The sequence below is a fragment of the Malaclemys terrapin genome, chromosome 17 (genome assembly GCF_027887155.1).
Source record: "Malaclemys terrapin pileata isolate rMalTer1 chromosome 17, rMalTer1.hap1, whole genome shotgun sequence".
NCBI lineage: Eukaryota > Metazoa > Chordata > Testudines > Emydidae > Malaclemys > Malaclemys terrapin.
The window spans coordinates 9,821,357-9,844,778 of NC_071521.1; the positions used below are offsets into that span (position 1 = coordinate 9,821,357).

The 23,422-nt window shown below is 45.2% G+C and overlaps 1 protein-coding gene across 2 annotated transcripts; it reads right to left on the bottom strand.

The window, feature by feature from the left end:
• Positions 1–1,985: 1,985 nt before the first annotated feature.
• On the bottom strand, positions 1,986–17,236 carry GFI1B (growth factor independent 1B transcriptional repressor). Of its 2 annotated transcripts, XM_054007586.1 has the most exons (7): positions 16,879–17,236; positions 11,029–11,170; positions 8,512–8,679; positions 6,802–7,064; positions 5,968–6,105; positions 4,850–5,015; positions 1,986–4,040 (listed from the first exon to the last, which is right to left on the bottom strand). In XM_054007586.1, the coding sequence occupies exons 2-7, from the start codon at positions 11,141–11,143 to the stop codon at positions 3,862–3,864; spliced, it is 1,029 nt and encodes a 342-aa protein (XP_053863561.1). In that variant the 5' UTR covers positions 11,144–11,170; positions 16,879–17,236; the 3' UTR covers positions 1,986–3,861. The 2 variants fall into 2 exon arrangements, with proteins under 2 accessions (XP_053863561.1, XP_053863563.1); XM_054007588.1 differs by lacking the exon at positions 4,850–5,015.
• Positions 17,237–23,422: the final 6,186 nt, after the last annotated feature.

Genomic DNA, 23,422 nt, shown 5'->3' on the forward strand with positions numbered 1-23,422 from the left:
TGTCCCAGGTATACTGTTACCCTAGGTGAAGAATAGCTGTGGTATCTCAGCCCCCAACCCAACAAGTTCTATCTCCTCCCCCTTTCCCAGGTCACCTTCCATTTCTTCCCTTCCGTTTCTGCCAGCTGGCCTCATTCCACCACCCATGCTCCTAGAGATGTGCTCCGAGACTTCTGGGCATGGGGAGGCTTCTGGGTCAGGCCGACCCTTCTCCTGTTGCATTTGATCTGCAGCTGAGCTCTCAGTGCATCTTTCTGCAGTGAGTAAAGGAACAGAAGTGGAATCTTCTGGCCACATTGCTGCTTTCAGTAGTGGAACGCCTGAGTGTCATAGTACCCCTAAAAGGTGTTTCTCTAGAGGCTGCCTGTCCAGCCTGTGCCTAAGTCAGCCTTGTATGATATGAGACTCTAAGATATACAGGGCTCATGTGACCACATAATTAGCATAAATGTAGGGCTGCCATTGCTTACTCCAGTCTAACAACTCTTCAGTTATCCAGTCAGCTCAGTGATCCCAGGGCTGCTGCTGTCACCATGTACCCTAGGGTACAAGGCAAAAGAAATGACTGAAGCGGGTGAGTGGCTCTTTGGTTCGAAGGAAAGAAGTTGTCTGCAGAGGCAGGGATTCAGGAGAGGAGATACCGGCCCCCTCCCCCAAGCAGCGACTCTGCCATCCCATGGAAATCAGTGATAACAATGGAAATGTCCCAGACACAGCAGCTGTTGTTTGCTAGCGCTTGGAAGAACCAGCTGTCTGATTTGTTTTTATGAGTGGTTTTACAGGTGCTCTTGGTGTAGCTTCTATTCAGGCCACGCCAGCATTGCAGTGACCAGCTCTGCCCGTAACTCAGTCCTAAACACCTGCTGCCACAGAGCATAAGGACGGGAGTTTGGGAGTGGGAAGCAGTCGAGAGGTTCAGATACCTGGGAACTCGTTACATATTTTTTTATTGATTTTAGGGGTGCAAAATAAACAAACAAATCACAATCAATATTTGGATTCTTGGCAGCACTTCTAGTAATATTAAAATGACTTTTTACCCTGCAGAGAGGCGGGGGCAGGAGAGTGCACGCGCTGTGTGTCCCTGTGTATGTGTGAATTTGTATGCGTCCCATTCGTAATCCTGAGAGTGATTCCTCAGCCCCATTTCCCCCCACTTGTTTATACCCAACCTTTGAAGCCCTGCCATTGACCTGGATCCTAACTTTGGCTGTGATCTATTAAAAAAGTTGACGAGTCTCTCTCAGTGTATTACCTGCTGATGGTAACTGTACTCTGCCGATATGTGGCTCTCTGTATGTATCACACTGTGAACAGGACCAAAACCTGACCCAAGCGTTCTTTGCTGGTCTGCGTGTGGGCTCTGAGTAGAGGACGCTCTGTAGCAGCTGAGTGTGCCTTAGCCACTAGGTTATGCTGGCTAAGGCACACATATACTTTTCAGGTACCTAAAAGGGTGTCATAAGGAGGAGGGAGAAAACTTGTTCACCTTAGCCTCTAAGGATAGAACAAGAAGCAATGGGCTTAAACTGCAGCAAGGGAGGTCTAGGTTGGACATTAGGAAAAAGTTCCTAACTGTCAGGGTGGTTAAACACTGGAATAAATTGCCTAGGGAGGTTGTGGAATCTCCATCTCTGGAGATATTTAAGAGTAGGTTAGATAAATGTCTATCAGGGATGGTCTAGACAGTATTTGGTCCTGCCATGCGGGCAGGGGACTGGACTCGATGACCTCTCGAGGTCCCTTCCAGTCCTAGAATCTATGAATTTCCCCCCTAAGTGACACTTCAGTCCATGGTGTAGACTAGGCCCCTGTGATATTTAAGAGAGAGACTAGTAAATCAGACAGGCTATTGCAAATCCAGAGCTGGGCATGGCCAAACCTTTCTTGAAATGGGTGTCTTTAGTCCACAGAGCGTTGTGATAGTCTACCTCTTCCTGAGAAGAAACATAGCGTTTATCTGGGAAATCTAACAGGCCTGTACAGGTTGTTACAGTCTGGTTTATTACAGTAAAAATATACATTACAATAAGTATAAATACATATGTAAATGTACACGCAAAGGAGGGGAGAGTGTTTTGAGTCGCTAGATTGCATATTAGTGGAAAGTAGCCTAGAGCCAGCACAAACACGGAGGCATTTATGCTTCACATCCTGGGCCAGAGCCATTTGGATTTACACTGGGGTAACTGAGAGCAGGATTTGGCCCTTTTCCTCCTGGCAGTAAATGAATTCTCCACTTGCATCATGTCTTTCCTATCTGTAGGAGAGTCACTGCAGGGCTTTTGTTTCATTCATCAGTGCTGGGGTAAAGAGAGGGACAAAGGAACCGATGCTGCATCCCAGCCACAGGCTAAACACAGTGATGTCACTGTTGGACACAGTGTCGGAGGCTGACTTGGTTGGGGCTTCATTGCCCCTCTCATTTAAAAGCACTTCTCTCCCTAACATAGCACTTTGCCCTTCTCTAGTGTCTTCCAGCTGAGGATCTCGAAGCACTTGACAAACCTGGTACATTAATCTTTATGACACCCCAGTGAGGTGAAGTATCATCTCCATTTTACAGATGGGGAAACTGAGTCAGAGGGAGGGGAAGTGCCCTGCCTAAGGTCACATAGTCAGGATGTAGCAGCACCAAGGAGAGAACCCATGGCTCTTGTTCTCAGCCCTGTGCTTTAACCGCTTGACCAGAGAGAGAAGGAAATACACCTCTACCCCGATATAATGCTGTCCTCGGGAGCCAAAAAATCTTACTGTGTTATAGTGAAGCCGCGTTATATCGAACTTGCTTTGATCCGCCGGAGTGCACAGCCCCGCCCCCCACGGAGCACTGCTTTACCGTGTTATATCCGAATTCATGTTATATCAGGTCACGTTATATCGGAGTAGAGGTGTATTGCTACTTTGCCTTGCTAATACTTGTAGGGTACTCACATACTAATGTGATGGGTGCAAGACGGATAGATCAGCTTCTTCTTTTATAAGAGTGACAGGGAAACAAAATTCCCCGTGGTCCTGAATACCACGTAGCTCAGAAGTCCATGTAGGTAGCCAGGTGGTACTAATATGGGCATGTAGGGTCTGATTTTTTACTGCCCTGCCCTCCAACTCTATTGTAAGATAAACGTGCAGTGCTACATATTTTTCACCTGATAACAAAAAGACTCCTGTTGAAAGAATGTGAGTCTAGGTGTATGTGCCCCAAATTTATGCCCTCTATGGGAACCCTGTCTTAGCTGAGCGGAGCTCATTGAATGCAAATTATTTGCATGCCCAGGCCTTATCTTCCTAACCATCGAAGTAGAGCGTGATTAGGGAGCCTGGCACAGATCGCTAGTCAGTTGGTGTCATCAACCCAGGAGTCCCTCTGTGTCGCCAGGGGATGAGATGAGCCCGATCCTGCACTCATTGTAAATCCAGAGTAATGACGACTCCAGGGGATTTACACTGGAGTAACTGAGATCAGAGCCTGGCCCAATGCCTGTGATAAAACCAGACAGTGAGTGATCCTGGCAGTGCCATTCTTGGTCACGCACAGGGGGATGTGGGGTAACACCAGGGAAGATAGTATCAGAGGGATAGCCGTGTTAGTCTGGATCTGTAAAAAGCAAGAGAGAGTCCTGTGGCACCTTTAAGACTAACAGATGTATTGGAGCATAAGCTTTCGTGGGTGAATGCCCACTTCGTCGGATGCAGGGAAGATGACGTTGCTGTGCCAGTCCCACAGGGAATCCGGGCAGAGATAAGCATTTAACGAAGTGGGTGCCCCAAACCAAGCAGAGGGAGAGACGAGGCCAGAATACTGGTGGGATTCCATGTGGCTGGGAGTGGGGGCTCCAGGACAGAGCTGGGGGTGTGCTCTCACTTCAAGCTGTGCTGGGTCTCCCTGTGCCGCCGCAGGTCCACCTTGCGCTGGAAGCCCTTGGCGCAGAGTTCACAGCTGAAGGGCTTGAAGCCGGTGTGCTTGCGGCTGTGGGTGATGAGATTGGAGCTCTGGCTGAAGGCTTTGCCGCACACTTGGCACTTGTGGGGCTTCTCCCCTGTGGGACAGAAACAAACCATCACGGATCCAAACTGAGGCAGCTGTTTGTGCTGGGCCGACGGGCTTGGGCAGTGCGGGTCTGTTAGCCACACACTGCCCTGCTGATGTGCCACCACGCGGCCCTGGAGGGAACACCTGTAGGGCTGAGAGGGGAGCTCAGCCTGCAAAGCCCATTTAGTCCCTGGCTTCTCTGCCGCGGCTGCTCAGTCAGTGCCCCCTCTGCTCTTTTTCACCCTCTTTTTGTCATTGCATCTTTTTTCTCGTTCCCTGTCTCTGATCCCTGCACCCCTTCCCCAACTCTCCCAAGCAGAACACAAACTCAAGCCCTCTACACTAGGGAAATTGGGCTCATTCCTCCCTCTTGGCATTATGGACTGGGTCACAAAGGGGAACATACAACCCCTCCAGGGGGCCAGTGGGACTTCATTGGTGCCGAGACCTTGTGCTGCCCCCCCTGCACAGTGACTGCATCTATCAGACCCTCTGGCATACATGCAACATTAAAAACACATATGCTGAGCCCACAATTGGGCTCACCATCAGCATCTTCCTGTACATCATCTCAGTGCATTTGCACAAGTGTGTGCATGAACACCGGGCTCACGTGTCTGTGTGCGTGTGTGCACATGTGTGGGCATGAATGTTGTGGGCTCAGGTGCACATGTACACGTGTGCGTGTTAGTGTTGTCAGCTCAGGTGCATGTATGCATACATATGTGTGACTGGTGTGTGTGTGAGTGCATCTGTATGCATGACTGCTGTGGGCTCAGGGGTGTGTGTGTGTTTCGTGTCAGAAAGGTTTCTCACCGGTATGAATGTAGGTGTGTTTCTTCATGTCTGATTTCTGGTGGAAGCGCTTGCCGCAGTACTGGCAGGGGTAGGGCCGCGTGTCTGAATGGATCAGGAGGTGGGTGGACAATGTGGACGAGCGCTTAAAAGTCTTTCCACACATCTTACACTCAAAGCTTCTCTCCTGTTGGGGGAAATGAAATTTTGGGGATCAGATTTGTCATTCACAGGTGAAGTGATGGAGTCCAAAGCTAGTAGAAAACTAGGCAGGCTAGCAAGTTAAACAAGACAAATCAGGTAATCCTCTCCTAGGAATACTATTATTATTATTCATTTGTATTGCAGTAGCACACAGGAGCAACTAGTCTTGGACCAGGAGGACCCCATTGTACTAGGTGCTGTCCAAACACAGGATAAAAAAGTCTCTGCCCCAAACAGCTTACAGGAGTCTGAGCCACTAGATTGTGTCGTACAGGAGGAGGTGAATCACAGGAGGAAACTATTGCAAATGAACCTCTGACATATGGAGGGATTTACCAAGGAGAGCATTGAGATTTGTGAGAAGAGAGAGCCAAGAATGAGGTCCATTGTCCTCAGTCCTCCAGGCCGTTGTGGCTATATAAATGTTCTTGGCACTGGTGTTGCTCTGTTGGTGTGTCTGCAGGAAGGCTGTTGCGTTTCCCTGTCGGGGATTCCCCCTTTGTTATAACAGATGGATGTCAGCCAAATCCCTGTATCCAAATACTCTCAAAATCTGGGGATGCTCAGACCTGAATGTCACAGGGCGCCTGTCTTGCTACAGTGAACTGAGCCAAACCCCTGGTTATCCAGACAACCCCTTAATTCTTAGGACATTTGGATCTGGCTCCAGATCTGAATGTTGTGGCTCAGGCCCATCTCTAGTTATGTCTCTTCCCTCCCAAACTCCCTGCTATTTTTCAAGAGGGCCTGCCAATTAAAATCCAGCAAATCGTATCACGTCACATGAGGTGTGCCACCTAACCTAACAAGGAGGACTCAGCACGAGCTGGGATTTGCCCAGACTCTGCTTCGAGGTATCAGAGGAGCCAACCCCCATGGGAATTCAGTGCCACGGGTGACTCTGCAATCCCATCGGCTCCCTGTTGGCTACCAACCTGGGAGTGGACGTTCGTGTGCTGCTCCAGGCTCACAGCATGTCCAAAGGTTTTGCCGCACACATCACAAGCAAAGGGCCGCGTCCCACTGTGAGATCTTCGGACATGGACCTCCAGCCCATGTGGGGTGGAGAATACCTAGAAGAGGAAATCTGCCAATGAGGATCCCGGGAGCCAGCCATGTCTCCAACTCTATTTTCCAGTTCCCCCTCTTTGTCAGATGTTTCCCTCCAGCTGCCCATATTAGCTGAGCCCAATCACAGAACTATTTCCCCAGCCAGGAGAGTGAATGGCCAGCTGTCTCTGCTGGTTCTACTTCTGGGCTAGTCAAAATGAGGTGCTCTTATTTACCAGCAGAGAGGGGCTCAAACCAAACCCCTACACACCCGCTCTTCCCAAACTTTCACGCTGGCTCTGAACATGGCAGCTAGCCTTACTCTCCCAGTGGGCTGAGCCAAAACTCTAGATCCAAACTCTGATGATGTTCAGATTCAGATCCATATCCAGCTCTGTGGCTTATGCCAATCTCTGCTCAGCAGAGCCAGGTTCTTGTTTACAGAGACCTTCTGCTATCATCTTGATAGTGGTTGGTAGTGTAGGTACCAGTACAGGCGCTACACTTTTGGTGTGGCATGAGTGGGGGAGCACTGAGCACCAAATACATACATTGCCTGCATAGGCTCCCGGAGCCCTTGGCCATATCGGACCCCTGGTATCCATCCTCCAGCTGGGTCCCTTGTACCTTAAATCAAGCCTGTGGGACACTGGTGTATGTATGTGATGAAAATCACCCCAGGCTCCTCCCCAGCCCTATGGCTTCAGTGGGTGATGCACCTTGTTGCACTTCACACAGTGGTACGTCTCCATGTCCGGTGAGTAACGCATGCTGTAATCAATAGGCGGCTCAGAGCCTGGCAGGAGGTGGCTGCCATACAGACTAACTGAGCGCTCCAGGAGGGCTGACTGCATGCTGGAAGACATCTGCCTGTAGCTGTATGGAGAATGGAAGGCGTCCCAAGAGAAACTGGGCTTGTAGAAGGTGGGGGTGCTTGTGGAATTGCTGCAGCCCTTAACTTGCAGAGCTGGGACGGATGTCTCTGAGGTGGCAAAGGAGAAGGAGAACAGATTGGCAGGCTGTCTGCTTTGCCTGGGTACTCATGCAAATGCTCCCAGACCTGCTCAGCACAGTCATTTTATTACTGCTTAATATCTGTAATGAGAATACCTGACTCAGGAAAGCTACAGGGAAAGATGAGTAACCAGTGCGCTGCATTTCAAACGCTGATCTCATCTACAGATGGGCCTAGCCACAGCATTCAAATCAGGACTCAGTCCCTTTCATGGATGCCCAGGCCAGGCCAGGGCTTTGGGGGAACTTGTGCAACGACACCAGTGCAGTCTGGGAGCAAGAGCCTCAGAGAGAACTGCGGGATGTGGCTGTGCCTCGGTCATAAGTCCCCTTTGCATTGGTCACTGTCTCTTCTCTCTTGTGGGGGAAACTACAGAACAAGCTCACGGTTAGGAGGGTTTGACACGTTTCTAGTCTCAGTCTGAAATTTATGGCCGTGCTGTCGGGCATGAAACACGTCTATCCCAGAAGCGCAGAGGGAAATGCTGCCTGTGGGAAATACAGTAAAGCCTTCTCATAACTCTGGTAGGTGGGCAGGGCTGTCTTACTTCTGCTGTATGTGGTCTAGGAGCCACCCTAGACACAAATCTGTCCCAGCCTACTGTGGCTGGATTAGCTTCATGTTGCTGATACTCCAGGCAGGGCAGTTAGTACTTCCCAACAGTTCAGCTTGTACTTCCTAGTTTGGTGCAGTGCCTGTCAATGGCCTGCTACGTACAAGCAGACTGGGCAGCCTACCGCAGACCGAGAACAAAGTAGTTCGGGTACTAGTGGAGACTGTCATCAGGTGGTGCTGTAAGAGTGTGGTGGTATGGACGTGTGTGCACATGTGGGGCCATATACAACCATGACAGTAATAACCTTGGTCTATCTCTCAATCACCAACATCTCTAAGGTGCCCATACTGTAGTAACCATATGCCAAGCTCATCAGATTTAAAGGCCACCAGGGCCTGTGAGGTAGGGAAGAGATGCTTCCAGCACTCATGTGACCTTGGCTGATATGAGACTTCCCTTTAACATGGGGCTAGTGGTGCCGGTGCTGATGGGCCATGACATTCCTACATTCAGATGTTGGCTGTGAAGGCGAGCTAGTGGCTGAAACCCTCTCAGAATCACTAGGCCTTTAATTGGCCAATACCTCCTATAATGTGGAAGAATATCTCTTGATCCCTATTTATTCTGAGGGCCTCGTTACCAAAGCAACAACCATCATACAATTCTTCGATTCATGAACCATTTAGGGCCAGGTTTTCAAAAGGGCTCAGCTCTGCCATAAACAGTGTGATCAGAGGTGTCACAAGGGGAGCCAGCTGGGCACTGAAGTCTTTTGAAAATCTGGCCCCAATTGTAGGTGCCGAGTATGTGACAATCAGGCCCCGAGCTCTTTGGAGAGCCTGGCCTTGTATAGCTAACCTTGAGCTGGAAGCCCTGACAATGTCCTGTTCAGATACAGGGCAGGTGCACCTTCTTCCTTCAGTCCAGCATGGTCCTTTTCTTGTTTTGGAACAAGGCATTCTGGGTACTCGCTTTTGAACTCTGCGCTGAAGGGCCTGACTTCTTCTGACGACTTGTCACATGGGGCTGTGATCAGAATGGCATCAGGGTTAATTTAGTCTAGCTGGCAAAATATCAATATTGTAATGAGTTAGCGAGTGTGTATGAATGAGTGTGTCTGTGTATGTGCATGTGCAACATTGCCCTCTGGTGGATGGAATCAGAACTGCTTAACTGTGTGTCATAAGCCCTGTAGTGCTAATGGCTAATGGAGATTATTCTTAGCTCCAGAGTCAGGGCCTGTGCATGCTGGAGAAGAAGAATCTGAATTCTATCATTGCCTTGATGGTCCAAGTGGTAAACCATGGACTGGGAAGAGGGAAGCAGGGAAGAAGGAGTGGGGCACTTGGTATGCAGCAGGCTGACAGCCATGAAATCCTAAGTGCCCAGAGGTTTGTTACAGTAAGTTGCACATAAATAACCTCTTTCATCCACATGCTTAGCAATCATTAACAAATTCAGCCTCGCCGCCCTTCCTGCAGAGAGTTCAGGATTATTATTCCCATTTTCTAGGCAGATAAACTGAGGTTAAAGGGCTTGTCACATTGTGGCAGAGCTGGAAACAGAGCCCAGAAGTCTCCTCCCTACTCCAGTGTTTAATGACTCCAGTCTCACATTTTTCTACACCTGGCCAGGCCATCTCTAAAACAGATCCACCACCTTTTGCTGGTTAGCAATAGGAGATGTAATGGGCCTGTTCCAAGTGTCTGAATTGGTCTGAGGCCCAGTATTGGTTTCACCTCTCTCCTTGTTCAGCAGTGTGTTGACCTTGGAAATGGGAGGAGTTGGACTATCTGAAAAGGGAGAGTGTCGTAGATTTCAGAAAGGGCTGGGGTTTCTTGAGGGTAATAGACATCAGAGAAAGGGCCGAACCCTTCCTTGGTACTGAACTGGACAATACGACTCTCCAAAGGATGGGGATTTACCATACTGTCTCTTTACTTCTTCCCATGAGGGTATGGCAGGGCTAGACTCTAGTTTCACAGACAGGGCCAAAACAAACTGTAAATTGAGCCTGAATTTGAATAAAGTAAATTTGAATGGTGCCTGAGGGGTGCAGATAACTGCCCCATCTGTCCTGCTCCAGTGACAGCTGTAGGAGAATGCATGAGGGTGGGGATGGGTTGGTAGGAGCGGGAAATCCATCCACAAAAGAAGGCTGGTTTAAGTGCAGGCAACACACATCAGCTTGCCCCTCAAGTTCCCCACTGCGAAATAGTCAGGGGGTAATTCCTTTCACAGTCATGACTACACTGGTATCCTGTCACCCTTCCATCCTGCTGTGAAATTCCTTGCAACTCACCGGCAGTTGGTAACGCACAGACAGAGGGGTATAGACATAGGGTACACTGCAGCTGGGGGTGTGATTTGCAGCTCAGGTAGACATATCTGTGCTCACTGCACCCTAGCTTAGAAGTGAGGATGCTGTGAGGCAGGCCTCAGCACCACCAGTGCAAGCTAGTGTGCACCTCAATGTGTACCTAGTCCCCACGGAAGCCCATGCCATAGTGTCCTTGCTTCTATTTTTAGTGAGCTGGCTTGTGCGGGTATATCTACTAGAGCTGCCATTCACACCCGCAGGTGCAGCATAGACATGCCCACCGCGACAGTGTATGCATGGGGCATAGACAAAGAGTGTATGTGTGGCAAATAGGTATACAGGCAGCATGGTTAGGAGCCAAGGAAAATTCAGCCACCATCTCCAAGCATTTCTGATCGCTAGTGGATGTTTGCTGGAGTCAGCTGCCTTTGCTGAACATAAGTGCAGCGAGATCCACACCGGTTTCATTGCATGTACTAAAACTGCCCTCTGGGGGAAAATGGGAATAAATATTTATATTTAAAATGAAAGAAAGCAGAAGAAGGGAGGGTTTTTTGCAGTGATTCCCAGGCAAGCAAGGCAGAGATCTGGAAATCAATAGAAACACATTTATTCAAACTTTTAAATTCATATGTGTGAGCAAAGCCCTCCAATATAATCTAGTGTCTCTGCACTGCCCCTGGAATCACTAAACCATCAAGCCAAAGGGGAGATACAGACAGAGGCCAAATGCAGTTTCTGGGGAAAAAAAGGTGCAATTCCATTTTCAACAGGGTTGTACCTATTTATGCCAGCAGCAGATTTGGTCTAGAGGGAGTGCAAGAGAGAAAGCGTGCAGAGGGGAAGCCAATGTCTTTGTATTGGGGCCCTTCACTCACTGTTTAATCAGTTCAGACTCACTATTTACTCACGCTAAACTCCCATTCACTTCAATAGGCAAGCTACTTAAAGAGGTTCCCAGCTGGTTATCACAGCTCTGTGTTATACTGCCAGCCTGGCTTTCTGACTGCTGTTTGTCTTGGTGTACTTCAGCGAGCCCAAAGGATCTGACTCACCAAGGCAGAGTGATGGTATGGGATCCCATGTGGAAACAGGCAGGTTCTCTTCCACAGAGTGGTGCTGGTGGTAGGTATGGGCCTTCTTACTCTTCACCAAAAAAGAACGTGGCATTTTCCAGGCACTTCCTGGGCAGAAACACTGAAGGATGGGATAAATAATGGTGAGGGACAGAAATGTTTTCTATCACTCCCCACTTTCCTACCCCCCAGCTCCTGGTGCTTTGATGACTAGAAATAAAACCCATATGTCATGTTTATGGATGAGCAACCTATACTGAGACAGAGCATTCGGTTGAAAGATTCTGCTCCCCCTATCCCTAGCCAGTCAAAGAGGAGTGGCTGCAGGGAATTAGGAGCTGGGATGGATTCCTCAACTCCAGGGCAGGAGACTGAAACCCATGGACAGGGCAAGAGGAGCACCATGTCATTTTCAGACACTGTTTGTCACTGGCTGCAGAGATGACAGCAAATCTCAAAGTGCTTTAATAGAGATTTAAGGTTTATAAGCCCCTTCCTCAACCCCGCCCCCCCCAAGGCAAAGAAATATTGTTATCTTTATTTTACAGAGGGAGAATGTTGAGGTTAAATGATTTGCCCAAGGCCACACAGTGAGTCAGTGGCAAAGTCAGGAACTGACCGCAGAACTCCTACTCCCCAGCTCTAGCCACTAAACAATGCTGCATCTCTGATTCTATTCTTTTGAATGTACAACGAAGTGGGAGAGCTGGCAGGAAAACATTTCTTTGGGCCAGGGCCTGTCTTTCTGTTCTGTGTCTCTACAGTGCCTAGCACAATGGGGTCCTATTCCATGATGGGACTCCTAGGTGCTGCCACAATACAAACGCTAATGATGATAATAACAACAAAACAACGTGAAAGACATTATGAATAATGGCAGAGAGGGAGCCTTGATCTGATGTGGGGTGAAGCTCTTTAATGTACATGAAATTTCTTTAACAGCACTGCATGATGATTTGGCTTTTTAGCTGACAAATGACAGTCAAAGCAATGGCATAGCAGAAGTGCTGAGTGGGAAAGGGTTACACGCTGTCTCTGAAACAAACACTATGAGGCTGTTGAAATGCACGCGTTAGAAACAAACATAAAATGCTGAAATTTAATCATATGAAATTCCCTTGCAATGCATCTGTTATCTTTAGTACCCAGGCCTACTCCCTCCCCACTTCCCAAGGGCTAATAACCGGCCTTGTGCTAGAGAACACGGGAAAGTGTTCAACGTTAGACACTACAAGGAGATCAGCTGATCTCTTATTTGCATGCACATTTGCATTTTTCCCTATACTTGTTCAGTACAGTGGCAGTAAAAGCAAAGCCTGGTATATTTTACCCTGGAAAGCTTGTAGTAAATCCTGGGTCTATGTTGACAGGGAAGTGTTCCTCTCCCGCTTTCCCTCTCACCCCACCCCCGCAGGAGAACAGTTGAAGCGTAATGTACATATTTACTAAAAAAAGAAAAAAGCCCAGCACCTGTAGAGCAAGAATGACCTGAAATGTCTCAGTGAGGCAGCATAAGGCAGCCAGGGAAAGTTGTGAATGGATCATGGAAACACAGCAACTAGAGATGGGAAAGGTCTCTGAGTTCAGCTAGTCCATTCTCCAGGGCCCAGTGCAGAAACTGACCTTGAGTATTCGAAATACAATTGTATAGGCTAGTGCTTTGTCCAGTGTTGTCTTAAGTGTCCCAAGGGACAGGGGAACAGATTTCCAAAAGCATTTAGGTGCCAGAAGATGCAAATAGAGTGTCTAGTGTGATTTACAAAAGTGCCTATGTAGGTTAGGTGCCTACGTCCCATTTAAGTCAATGAGAGTTAGGCACCTAACTAGTTTAGGTGCTTTTGTAAAATCATATTAGTCACCCCATCCTCATCTTTAGGCACCTAAATACCTTTGTAAATCTGGCCCAGGGCTCCTATCACTTGATAATCCATCTTTGGGCCAAATCTTGAACTCCCTAGTCAGGTTTTACTCTGAAATAGGTTCATCTGGTTTTCTTCATATTTTACCAAGAAAATTGCAAGTGACTTGCGATTAACATGTGAAAGTTTGTGTCACAAAGAGAATTTTTTTTATGTTAGAAAGTTAGAAGGGGGCCCAATATAGGGCTGAAAATGGACAGCGTGTTTGCAAGCAATGACTCCATATTACCTAGTTCTATTTACTTTCCCGTAACTCCCTACTGAGGCTTCTTTTAAGCACCACAATGTTACAGGGCCCAATCCTGCAAGTCAGTGTGTGTAGAACTTCCACTGAAGTCAATAGGAGTTTCCAGGTGGGGTGTTTGCCGGATTGGGCCCACAGTGTTTCATTTAGATACACTGGGCCAAATTCTGCTCTTAGTTCACTAGAGTAAATCTGGAATAGCTCCAGAGAAATCAATGGAATTACTCCAGATTTACACCAGTATAACTGACAGCCAAATTTGGCTCCGTGTCTCTATGGCAGATAATGGCCTGTGCCTAGTTCAACGATCTTTGATGCACTACTGAACGTTGCAAAAGGAAGTCCCCCTCCCCCCCCCACCCCACATTACAGAGAAAACAGGAACTGGGAACCCAGAGTGTAGTTAATTAACTGCATCAGATTATATTTGTGATTCACACGACCAAATGTGAGGAAAGCTGGAAGCACAGATTGTGACAGAAAAATATTATCTCCCTCTGAAACAGAGATTATCAGTAGCAAGCGGTCAACTGCTACTAATATCTAACCATGATATCAAGGGAAACCAGCACTACGGACCCCACCTTTAACAGACAACACCTTGTCTTATTTTATAGAATTGCCAGCCCTCCAGGATTGTCCTGGAGTCGCCAGGAATCGAAGATTAATTTTTAATTAAAGATTGTCATGTGATGAAATCCCCAGGCATATGTACAACCAAAATTGGCAGCCCTATGTCTTAAGCAACCACTGAGTCTTCCAGACAGTTTTGTTCAACCTTTAGTTTAAAATCCATCTTTTAGGGAGCCGGTTTTTGCTGGTCTCTTTGGTGACAATCCCTTCCTTGGATGGTGATCATATAAGAAAGGTTTCACTGATTAGCCAAGGATGATTACCCAAAATGTGGCTGTTTTGGCTTCTTCTTGGTTCAAAAGAGAATGTAAAATTCAAAGTCAGACTCATCAGAGTTACTTGTTTACTGCTCAGTTACAGAACGTGCAACTGGCTACTATATTTTCCAGGCAGCCAGAGGAAGCCCCAGGGAGAGTGGCCAAGTTACAGTTTTGGCTTTCAGCATGGAAAAAATATTCTTAGATTTTTCAAAAGTGGCTAGTGATTTAGTGATTTTGGACTTTTTGATTTTTGGGTGCCTAACTGAAGACCCCTTAAAGGTCCTGATTTACAAAGGGTGAATGGTCAGCAATGTCTGAAAATCAGGCCCCATTAATGCATCTTTGGTGCCTGCAAAACTGAGGCACCCAAAGTTACTAGCCCCTTTTGAAAATCTAGGCCAATGTTCACAATAATATCTTATATTTGCAGTGCACCTTCCATCCCAAAGGTTCCTAGAGCCTTTAGGACACTGTTGATAGGAGGTCAATAGAATGTATAGGGAACATCTCATAAAAAATGTGTAAGATGTACTACAGTCACATTGTTACACTCAATATACAAGAACTTCTATTAGAATGTCTTATTTTCAGGGGTTTCTGGCTTCTGTTTGAGCTGAGACATAGGGCCTGATCCTGCATTCCTTGTGCATCCCTGACACGCACTGAAATGAATGGGAGTTTGCAGTGCACAAAAAATGCAGGATCAGGCCCTTTGTTGGTGCTGTAAAGGGCTCCTGTGCTTGTCAGAAGATTGCTGTTATGGAGAGACGAATATAGTCTTTATCAGGGGGTAGCCGTGTTAGTCTGTATCTACAAAAACAACAAAGAGTCTGGTGGCACCTTAAAGACTAACAGATTTATTTGGGCATAAGCTTTCGTGAGTAAAAACCTCACTTCTTCGGATGCATAGAGAGGTCTCTATGCATCCGAAGAAGTGAGGTTTTTACTCACGAAAGCTTATGCCCAAATAAATCTGTTAGTCTTTAAGGTGCCACCAGACTCTTTGTTGTGTTTGAATATAGTCTTTATAGCTTAGACCCTGATCCTGCAAACACTTACTACCGAGTGAAGCACTTACATCTGTGAGTAGTTCCATTGACTTCAGTGGGAATACTCACAACAATAAGCAAATATTTGATAGCAGGTGTTTGCAGGATTGCACCCTACGGACCTAATCCGGAACACCGTCCAGAATCAGGTCTTAAATTTGTAACATATGTTCCATTATAAGACAGACTTTCATCCCCTTGTAACTCCTGAAATTCAAATCTCTCTATCTCCGAATTTGGAAAGTGAACTCTCAAGATGAAGGAAGCTTTTTTTCACTAGGTTTGAAGGAAATTCACAACAGACTTTTAGAGTTACAAATAAAATACATTTTCAGATGGGTTGATCACTGTACGAGGGCTCAGCCAGGGGGCAATATTTTCTTCTTCCGACAAACTTTATTTGCTATTATAGTTTTTTTCCCAGTATTCCCGTGCAAAACAAAACAAAAACAAAAAACAAACAACCAAAACCAAACCAAAGCACAAACCTTCTAAAAATAAAGAACTCTCTGTCTTACAGAAGATTCTACATTATGAAGAAACCTCACTACCATCCGCATGTGTTTTAATTTTTTTGAGTGCTAACAAAATAAGAGGTTTTACAGACTCCTGACACTGGATCTAAAGTAGCATTCAAAAAGATTTTCAGTCTTTTAAACCAAAATTTAAACTCACTAGTCCAGCCTTATAAAATTCTACTCACCAGGGATGAGTAATTTGTACTTGTTTTTAGTGGAGAGGTAAACATATAATTAGTTCTTCCTTATCATGGTAAGGTTGGGCAAATGGATGTTGTGCCAGGGCTGGCAATTTTTTATTATAATTTTGCCCATGATGTGGATGGAAATACTTGCCCATCTGGATTAAATACATTTTTAAAAAATAAAGTGATTTAAAAAGTGATTTCAGGATTGTTCATTAGGAGCCGGATTCATTGACTTCAATGGGCACTGGATCGGGTGACAAAGGATAAATAGCTTTGACAAGGTACTGTAAAACAAATCCTATATTCCTTTAATTTACAGCTCACCCATCGTGTGGGCTTGTCATTTGTCCATTCACCTGCCCAGTGCATTGAACCGATCTGGCTGTATGTCAGGCGGGAGTTCAAACTTATTCCATATGCTAAAAATTAGGTCACGTTAATCAGCATATTTAAGAGGGGGAAAAACAAGTTAAATCAACTGATAAACTGGAGCCAAAAATACTAAATAATATGGGCCAAATTCTCAACTGGTGTAAACTGGCATTGCTTCATTGAAGTGAATGGAGCTTTGCAAATGTACTTAAGGTGAAGATCTGGCCCCATGAAAATATCAATTAAAAGAAAAAATGTAATATGTCCTCATTGCCGAGATACAAAGGGGCACATCTGGAAATTAGTTCTGCTTATCGGTACTTGTTGTGACCTAGGTGTTGAAGGGCATAGTAATATCTTATCTGTACCTTTTTTTGCTGTTATCATTCTCTGTTACTACTTACTTTAGTGTGTGTGCATGCACATGCCCGTGTGCACGTGTTTAAGTTAAATAAATGTACAGTTTTTAAAAGGTTTGATCATTTTATCTAAGCACCTTATTATCCTAAAACAATCCCCAGCACATGTAACTGACTCGTGTGGCGGAATATATCTGCAAACGCAAGAAAAGAAAAAAGAAAAGCTTATGAAGACACATCATAGGAATGAATTCAACAAAGTTAGTAAATGTGTAAAAAAAAATCACCTGTTTTGGGGACTGTGGTTTGCAGGAATCAAGCTCTGCCTTGAAATCTCCCCAGACAAACCCCCCAGCAAGAGGTCTTCTCTTTCTTTCTGTGGCTCTTTCTTCCACTTTTTCACTTGGTAGCTGTCTTCTGAAATAGATACTTCTCCTTTTTTCTTTCTGTTTTTTGCCCCTGTTCCCCTCCCTGATTTTTCAATCAGATTATTTGTGTCAAAATCTGGCAGTGAAGAAACAACCAATGGAGAAGCAGAGCCTGGACAGTATTTGCTTATCAAAACTTTCCAGGACTTTGAAAACTTGAAGAGAATTCATGTTGCTCAACTATGCTCCGTAGAAGCAGTGCCCTTAACACAGTGGGGCTTTCTGCTGGAATAGTCTTTTGTGATACTGACAAAGTGCATGACACAGGGAAATAATGTACCAAACAGACTTTACAAAAAAAGAAATGGCTGTTAAGGAAGCTGTATTTGTACACACACTCATTTACACATCACAGCTCTCACAGACATCTCACCACTCTCTCTCATGCACACACTCACACACTTCAGTCTCATGCACAAAACCATTTAATGCACATACACAAGATTTTTTTTATTTCAAAGTGTATTTTTACCTCTGCAGTCTACATGGAAAAAAAGGATTAGATACCTCCATCTAATAGCTGCAAAAGATGCTTGTTAATGATCTTGTATTTTTGCCAAATGTATGCATGTAATGTATATACTTATTTATTTTTGTTGCATGTATGTCCAACTATAGATATGTATATAAATACAGATTTTTGTATATGCGTGTACACAGAGTTCATCATTAATGTATGTATTATATAAATATATATTTAGAAAAATGCAAGTTAATTAATAGACATCTTTCCAATATGCTTTTCAAGAGTAAAGATAAGAATTTATACTTCTGTAGCTTCCTTCACCCAAGAATCACAAAGGAATTTACCAATATGAAACAACTAAACATCACAACACCTTTGTGAGGCACTTTGCAAATGGGGAAATCTAGTCACATAGGGGTAAACTGACTTGCCCAAAACCCCACAGTGAGTCTGTAGAGAGAGCTGGGAACAGAATCTATGAGTTTTGAATACCAGCAACTTGCAATAATCTCTAGACAGTGCTCTCACTTGCTGCACTGATAGTAATGTGATCTCCCCAAATGACATGCCAATAAAAACTTGCCCTCCACTTTCTCCTGTTCTCTCTGATCTTCCCTATCCAAGACACACTCGTATTATGGCATGTGCAAAGTGTTGTGCTCTATCAGCATGCTCAGCAATGTACAGAGCATGGAGTAGACAAGGTGTCTGCCCAAGGAGTTTACAATTTAAGAAGTGTAATCTCAGATCAGATACATAGCCATGTGTGGAGTACAGAACATGCTCATGGATGCCATCAAATAAATGCTTTCACTTAGTGGAGTTTTGTTTCTCAGTAGGAACCTTTTCAAATATACTTTATTTTTTGGAGAACCAGTGGAGTTACACCAGGAATTAACTTGTCCCTTTGTCCTATACAGTTCAACGTGGTGCAGGTATAAGGAAGCAATACCATTTCTTTTGCAGTTAAATGAGATCCTGTTGCAATGTTGCAATCATCCTGAAGAAGTAAAACTACTACATACATGTAAGTGACAGGTATTTTATACTCTACTCATAATATGCAGTGTTGTTATAGCCATAGTGGTCCCAGGATATTCGAGAGACAAGATGGGTGAAGTAATATATTTTACTGGGACAACTTTTGTTGGTGCGAGAAACAAACTTTCAAGCGACACAGAGGAAGAGCTATGTCGCTTGAAAACTTGTCTCTCCCACCAACAGAAGTTCCACTGAAAGATAATGTTTTCACCCCTCAGGTCACTACTACACTTGATCTTAGCTCATAGAGAGCCGACCTCATCCACCTTGTCTCTTTAGTAATGACAGTTCTTGTGAGGTTTTCTGTTTATGGTGCCACCTACTGGTGCTATCTCAAATCACAATACACAGCCAGCCCCCAGCCCTTCAGACTCCTTACTTCCCCACGATACTAGACAAGGTTAGGGCCGTTGCTACAGGTTTTGTTGCAACATTTAGCTCTAGATCTAGACTTCTCCAAAGTTCAGAAAGGTTCATATCTTAAGTTTTTGATTCTGTCACATCTGTGATTTTGTTGAATGATAATTAACTCTTGTTGTTTATAGAAGCAGCATCTCCTCTACCTCCTCCCTCCTATTCCCCCTTTGATTTTTATTTATCTAGCAGAGTTTTGCATGAAAGAAACTGTTCACAAAGCATTGTGCTGGAAAACCGATTTGCATCCTCTTAAACACAGACATTTGTGGGATTATATTTCCCCCTACACAAACATGCATTGTGAAAGAAAACCAATAAGTGAACTGGAACTTCAGGGGTTTTATGTAAAGAGAATTGCAGAAATTAAACAAAAGGGAAAGATGACAGGCTGGTGAAAGGGCTGAGATGTTATTTCATGAAACACTTGGGGCCAGAATCTGGTTCTGGGACTGCAGTTGGGGAAAACAGCCACCCAATCGGGCCTGACTCTATTAGGCTTTGTTTGCTGGGCAAACTGTGTAGGGAACCCAACAATGTACTCAATAAAATCTCACCAAACCCAGCTGGCTGAATCAGGTGTCACAGGCTCCAAAAGGTGTAGTGCCCAGGGCTCACTAGAAGGCTGACAATTAGATTTCTGGGCCTCAGTGACCAATGGGGAGGAGCACAGCTGGAAATATGACATTTATACCAGCCAATCCACTGTCCCAGTTTGCCATAATCTCCCAAAGCAGAGATGTCCTTGCACACAATCGGATCATTAACATAATAGGTACAGTTGTTTTATTAATTATTATTTGTAGCCCAATACAGCCTAGAGACCCCAACCAAGATCAGGGCCCCATTGTGCTAGGCACGGTACATAAGGGACAGTCCCTGCCCCAATCTAAATAGACAACACAGACAAAGGGCAGGAGGAAGGAAGGATGATTATTATCCCTATTACACCACATGGGAAGTTGAGAATCAGACAGTGACTATTACCACCTTTCCTTCGATGGAGCCACAGCTGTCTTTACTGCATAGTAACTCAAGTTTATGTACACTTGCGTTAGTCCCCCTGAGTTAGCCAACCTTGAGTGAGAGCGGCCACGCTGAAATAACACTTGAGCTGCTGTGTCCACACTGGAGCTCAATTCACTTGTGTGTGGCACTAAGAGTTGAGGGGGCACATCCTATGGTTTTTAGTGCTGCATTAAGCTGACCCACACTATGAATTCTTTCCTTGTGAAGTATGAGAGTTGTCTGTCCTTTCTGGACACACAGGGCATTGTGGCAAGACATTGGAAGATGAGACACACTCAAGTGGCACTAGCCTGTGTCCATCCTACAGAGTGGTTGTGTCAGTAGCTGACGAGTTGTGATCACTTGGGTTTTACCCTATACGCTAGGGTGACCAGATGTCCCGATTTTATAGGGACAGTCTGGATTTTGGGGTCTTTTTCTTATATAGGCTCCTATTACCTCCCACTCCCATCCCGATTTTTCACATTTGCTGTCTGGTCACCCTACTATATGCCCTGATGGGCTGCACAACTCTCCTGTCATAACTCCAGTTAACCTTGCAGTGAAGAGAAGCCCATTGAGAGAGCTCCCACAGCAGCAGCTGCCCCAGAGACACACCCTTTGCGGGGGATCCCCTCTGTGGATCAAGTTGGGGCTGTATTTTCTTTCTGCCCTGATCTCTACTGGGCTGATGTGGGCACAATACATATCCGTCTGGCCCTGCCTCCCCCTGATTCACTCCCCATCTCATCTGTTCCCCCTTGAAATTTCCAGGATGAGTAGAGCACCCTCTGCAGGACCTAGGAGGAAGGAAGAAAGACTCCCATGGAGGGCTTAAGTGGGACTGCTTAGGCGTGTGCTGGCTCCTTGCACAAGGATGATTTTCACCCATGGTGCTCAGGGAGCATACTGGAGGCAGAGCTATTTGTGCTGTCTACTGAGGACAATTTAATTCCATGTATTGCCACCTGCTCTTAATACACCTCAGATGCCTCATTAAATAAATCATTGAAGTACGTAGGTAAATAAGAATAAACAAGGTTAATTATATCACACAAAAGCCACTCTTTACGCACTATTCTTTCCTTTTTGTGTCTATCCAGCAGTAAGAATCATGTGCAAACCCCTCCCAGCTTGTCTGGGTTTCTTTTTGTGCTTGTAGTACTATGGTAATTAAGTCAACGCGGAATAACACCCCTAATTGCTTCCATTTCTTTTCTGAAACTCAGCCTAATTTGAGATCTTTTTTCGAGGAAGATTAAATAAACATGTCCCCAGCTCAGCAGGGAGAAAAAAAGCCCGCTCAACCCAGACTGAAATAAAAATTAATTGTAATGCACAAAGCAGGACTAGAGATGTGCTCACATCAAGAAACTCTTTCTCACCTTACAATAGGATGACCTGTTACAGGTGCAACATCAAGGGAAACAAGCTCTGAGGGATCTCAGTTCCACAGGGAGAGCGATCAGAGCTGTGACATATGCCAGCTAGTGCTGAAGTAGTTAAAGAGCCACTGATACCTCACTGGTAGCATTTTAATCCTGCTTTTATTTTCTTTGAACCTAGGCTCTATCTTGCCATCCTTATGAGAAAATTCTCATTAGCTTCAAAGGGACTATTAGTATGAGTTGCAGAATCAAGTCAGAGGTTCACAATCTGTAGCCTGTGACTCACCCGAGAGCCACAGAACTCTTCCTGCTAGCCCACAGAATGAAAAATTTTTGAGAACCAACCTGTATAGAGACTGGGGTGTGGGAACAAGAGATGGATGGTGAGAGGTCCATGAATGGTCTACAAAATTAAAAGGCAGGAGAACCCCATCTTATATTCTTCCTCCTTAAATTCTTCTTGCACTTTTAACTGGCTAATATATACTTAATCTCCAAACCTAAAGGGGTGAAATGTTATGCATCTTCCCACAGTTGCTGCATTTCGGCAAGGGGTGAAGTGATCCCTGTGCAAGGTTTGTACATCAGCTCATGAAGAATTTTGCAATCCATCACTATATAAATAGATCATTAAAAATATAAAGAATGGCCTGAGCTTTTGCAACACCCACACACCCTGCTCCTCAGCAGGCAGGATCAAACTTGGGACTTCTGGAGCTTAGTGTATGAGCCTCTACCACATGAGCAAAAAACCACCAGGCTGTTAGCTAAGGCTGGAGAGCTGACTCATTTTCTCTCTCTAAGTGGTCTCAGTGCCACTAGATGGGACAGAACTCCACCCCCAGGAGGTGTGTGGGTTACACTTTGCTAACTCAAAGTAAAAAGTAGATCACATTTTGAGTGTACCAGACTTCAGAGTTTTCCTGTAAAGTTTCTGCAACAATGCTGCATGCCTCCATACTGTCTTGTAAATATTATTTCACATAAACGTAAATCAGTTATCCTCAGATCCTTTTTTTCATGCTGTTTGGCACAGCCCTGAGCCTAGAAACTTTTTTAAAATAAAAGCTTAGATTCTCACAGCATCCCATGACTCTGGCTACTGTGGCACTAATCACGTGTCTATGGTATCTTTGCCTTAATCTGGCCTGTGCAAGGATGTATCACTGCTGGTGGGGAGCTGAACTTGAGGAGTCCAGTTGAACCCATGTGATCACATTTTGAACATCTGCACAATCTGCTGTGAGTCTAATCTCATTCTGGTATCTTGAGTGGGCAGAGCTTGGTGTGGCAGAACTTGATGGGACCACCACTGTTCCCACCTCCTGCAATTCAAATCCGGAGCTTGTATAACTCTGGTGAAGGCAGTGGAGTTACAGCAGTGTGGAACTTGGCCAGCTTTGTAAGGATGTTTATTTTCAGATATGCAGTACTATTATTTTTACACCTGGTGGTGCTGCAACACATTTTTGGTCCCAGGTTAAAAGTACACTGACAACCTTAGTCTATAAGGTGCCACAGGACTCTTTGCTTTTTACAGATCCAGACTAACACGGCTACCCCTCTGATACTGACAACCACAGCAATCGATAGCCTAAAAGAACTGAATATTTTGATAGCTGTATGTCAGTTTTCAATAGTGCCCTCTGACACGCAGCCATATGCTTTCTTACACCTTCCACGTACTTTTACAAGTAAGGTAATTATGTTCTTTGTGCGCTATTAAGGGGCTTGTTCATTATAATGTAAATTTGAAATGGCACTCTTTCTGATAGATTCTAGGACAGCCCATTTTGTACATTTGCAATGGTAAGATTAAAAATTACAGAGCTAATTAGCTATGGCTAAAAAAAATTTCAGTTTCCAGAAATGAAGTTCACCATGGCTTAGATAAGACAAAAGGAGGACAAAAATGGGGCTTCATTAGATCCCTGTTTTAAACTGGTAACAGTATGATTTGTGGATAAATGGAAAATGCATAGGTGCATTACACAAGAAAACTCAGAGATGTGCTGCTTGTTCGATCATTACTTCACCAAAACAGTACTGCCAACCTCAAGCATTCAAAAATCATGAGTCAGGGCCC

Coding starts and splice junctions, on each gene's coding strand:
- GFI1B (XM_054007586.1), bottom strand. CDS start 11,143: ATGCCACGTTCTTTTTTGGTGAAGAGTAAGAAGGCCCATACCTACCAC. Junction 6,106..6,801: donor ACTGTGTGAAGTGCAACAAG/GTGCATCACCCA, acceptor TTCCTCTTCTAG/GTATTCTCCACCCCACATGG. Junction 4,041..4,849: donor ACACACCTACATTCATACCG/GTGAGAAACCTT, acceptor TCTGTCCCACAG/GGGAGAAGCCCCACAAGTGC.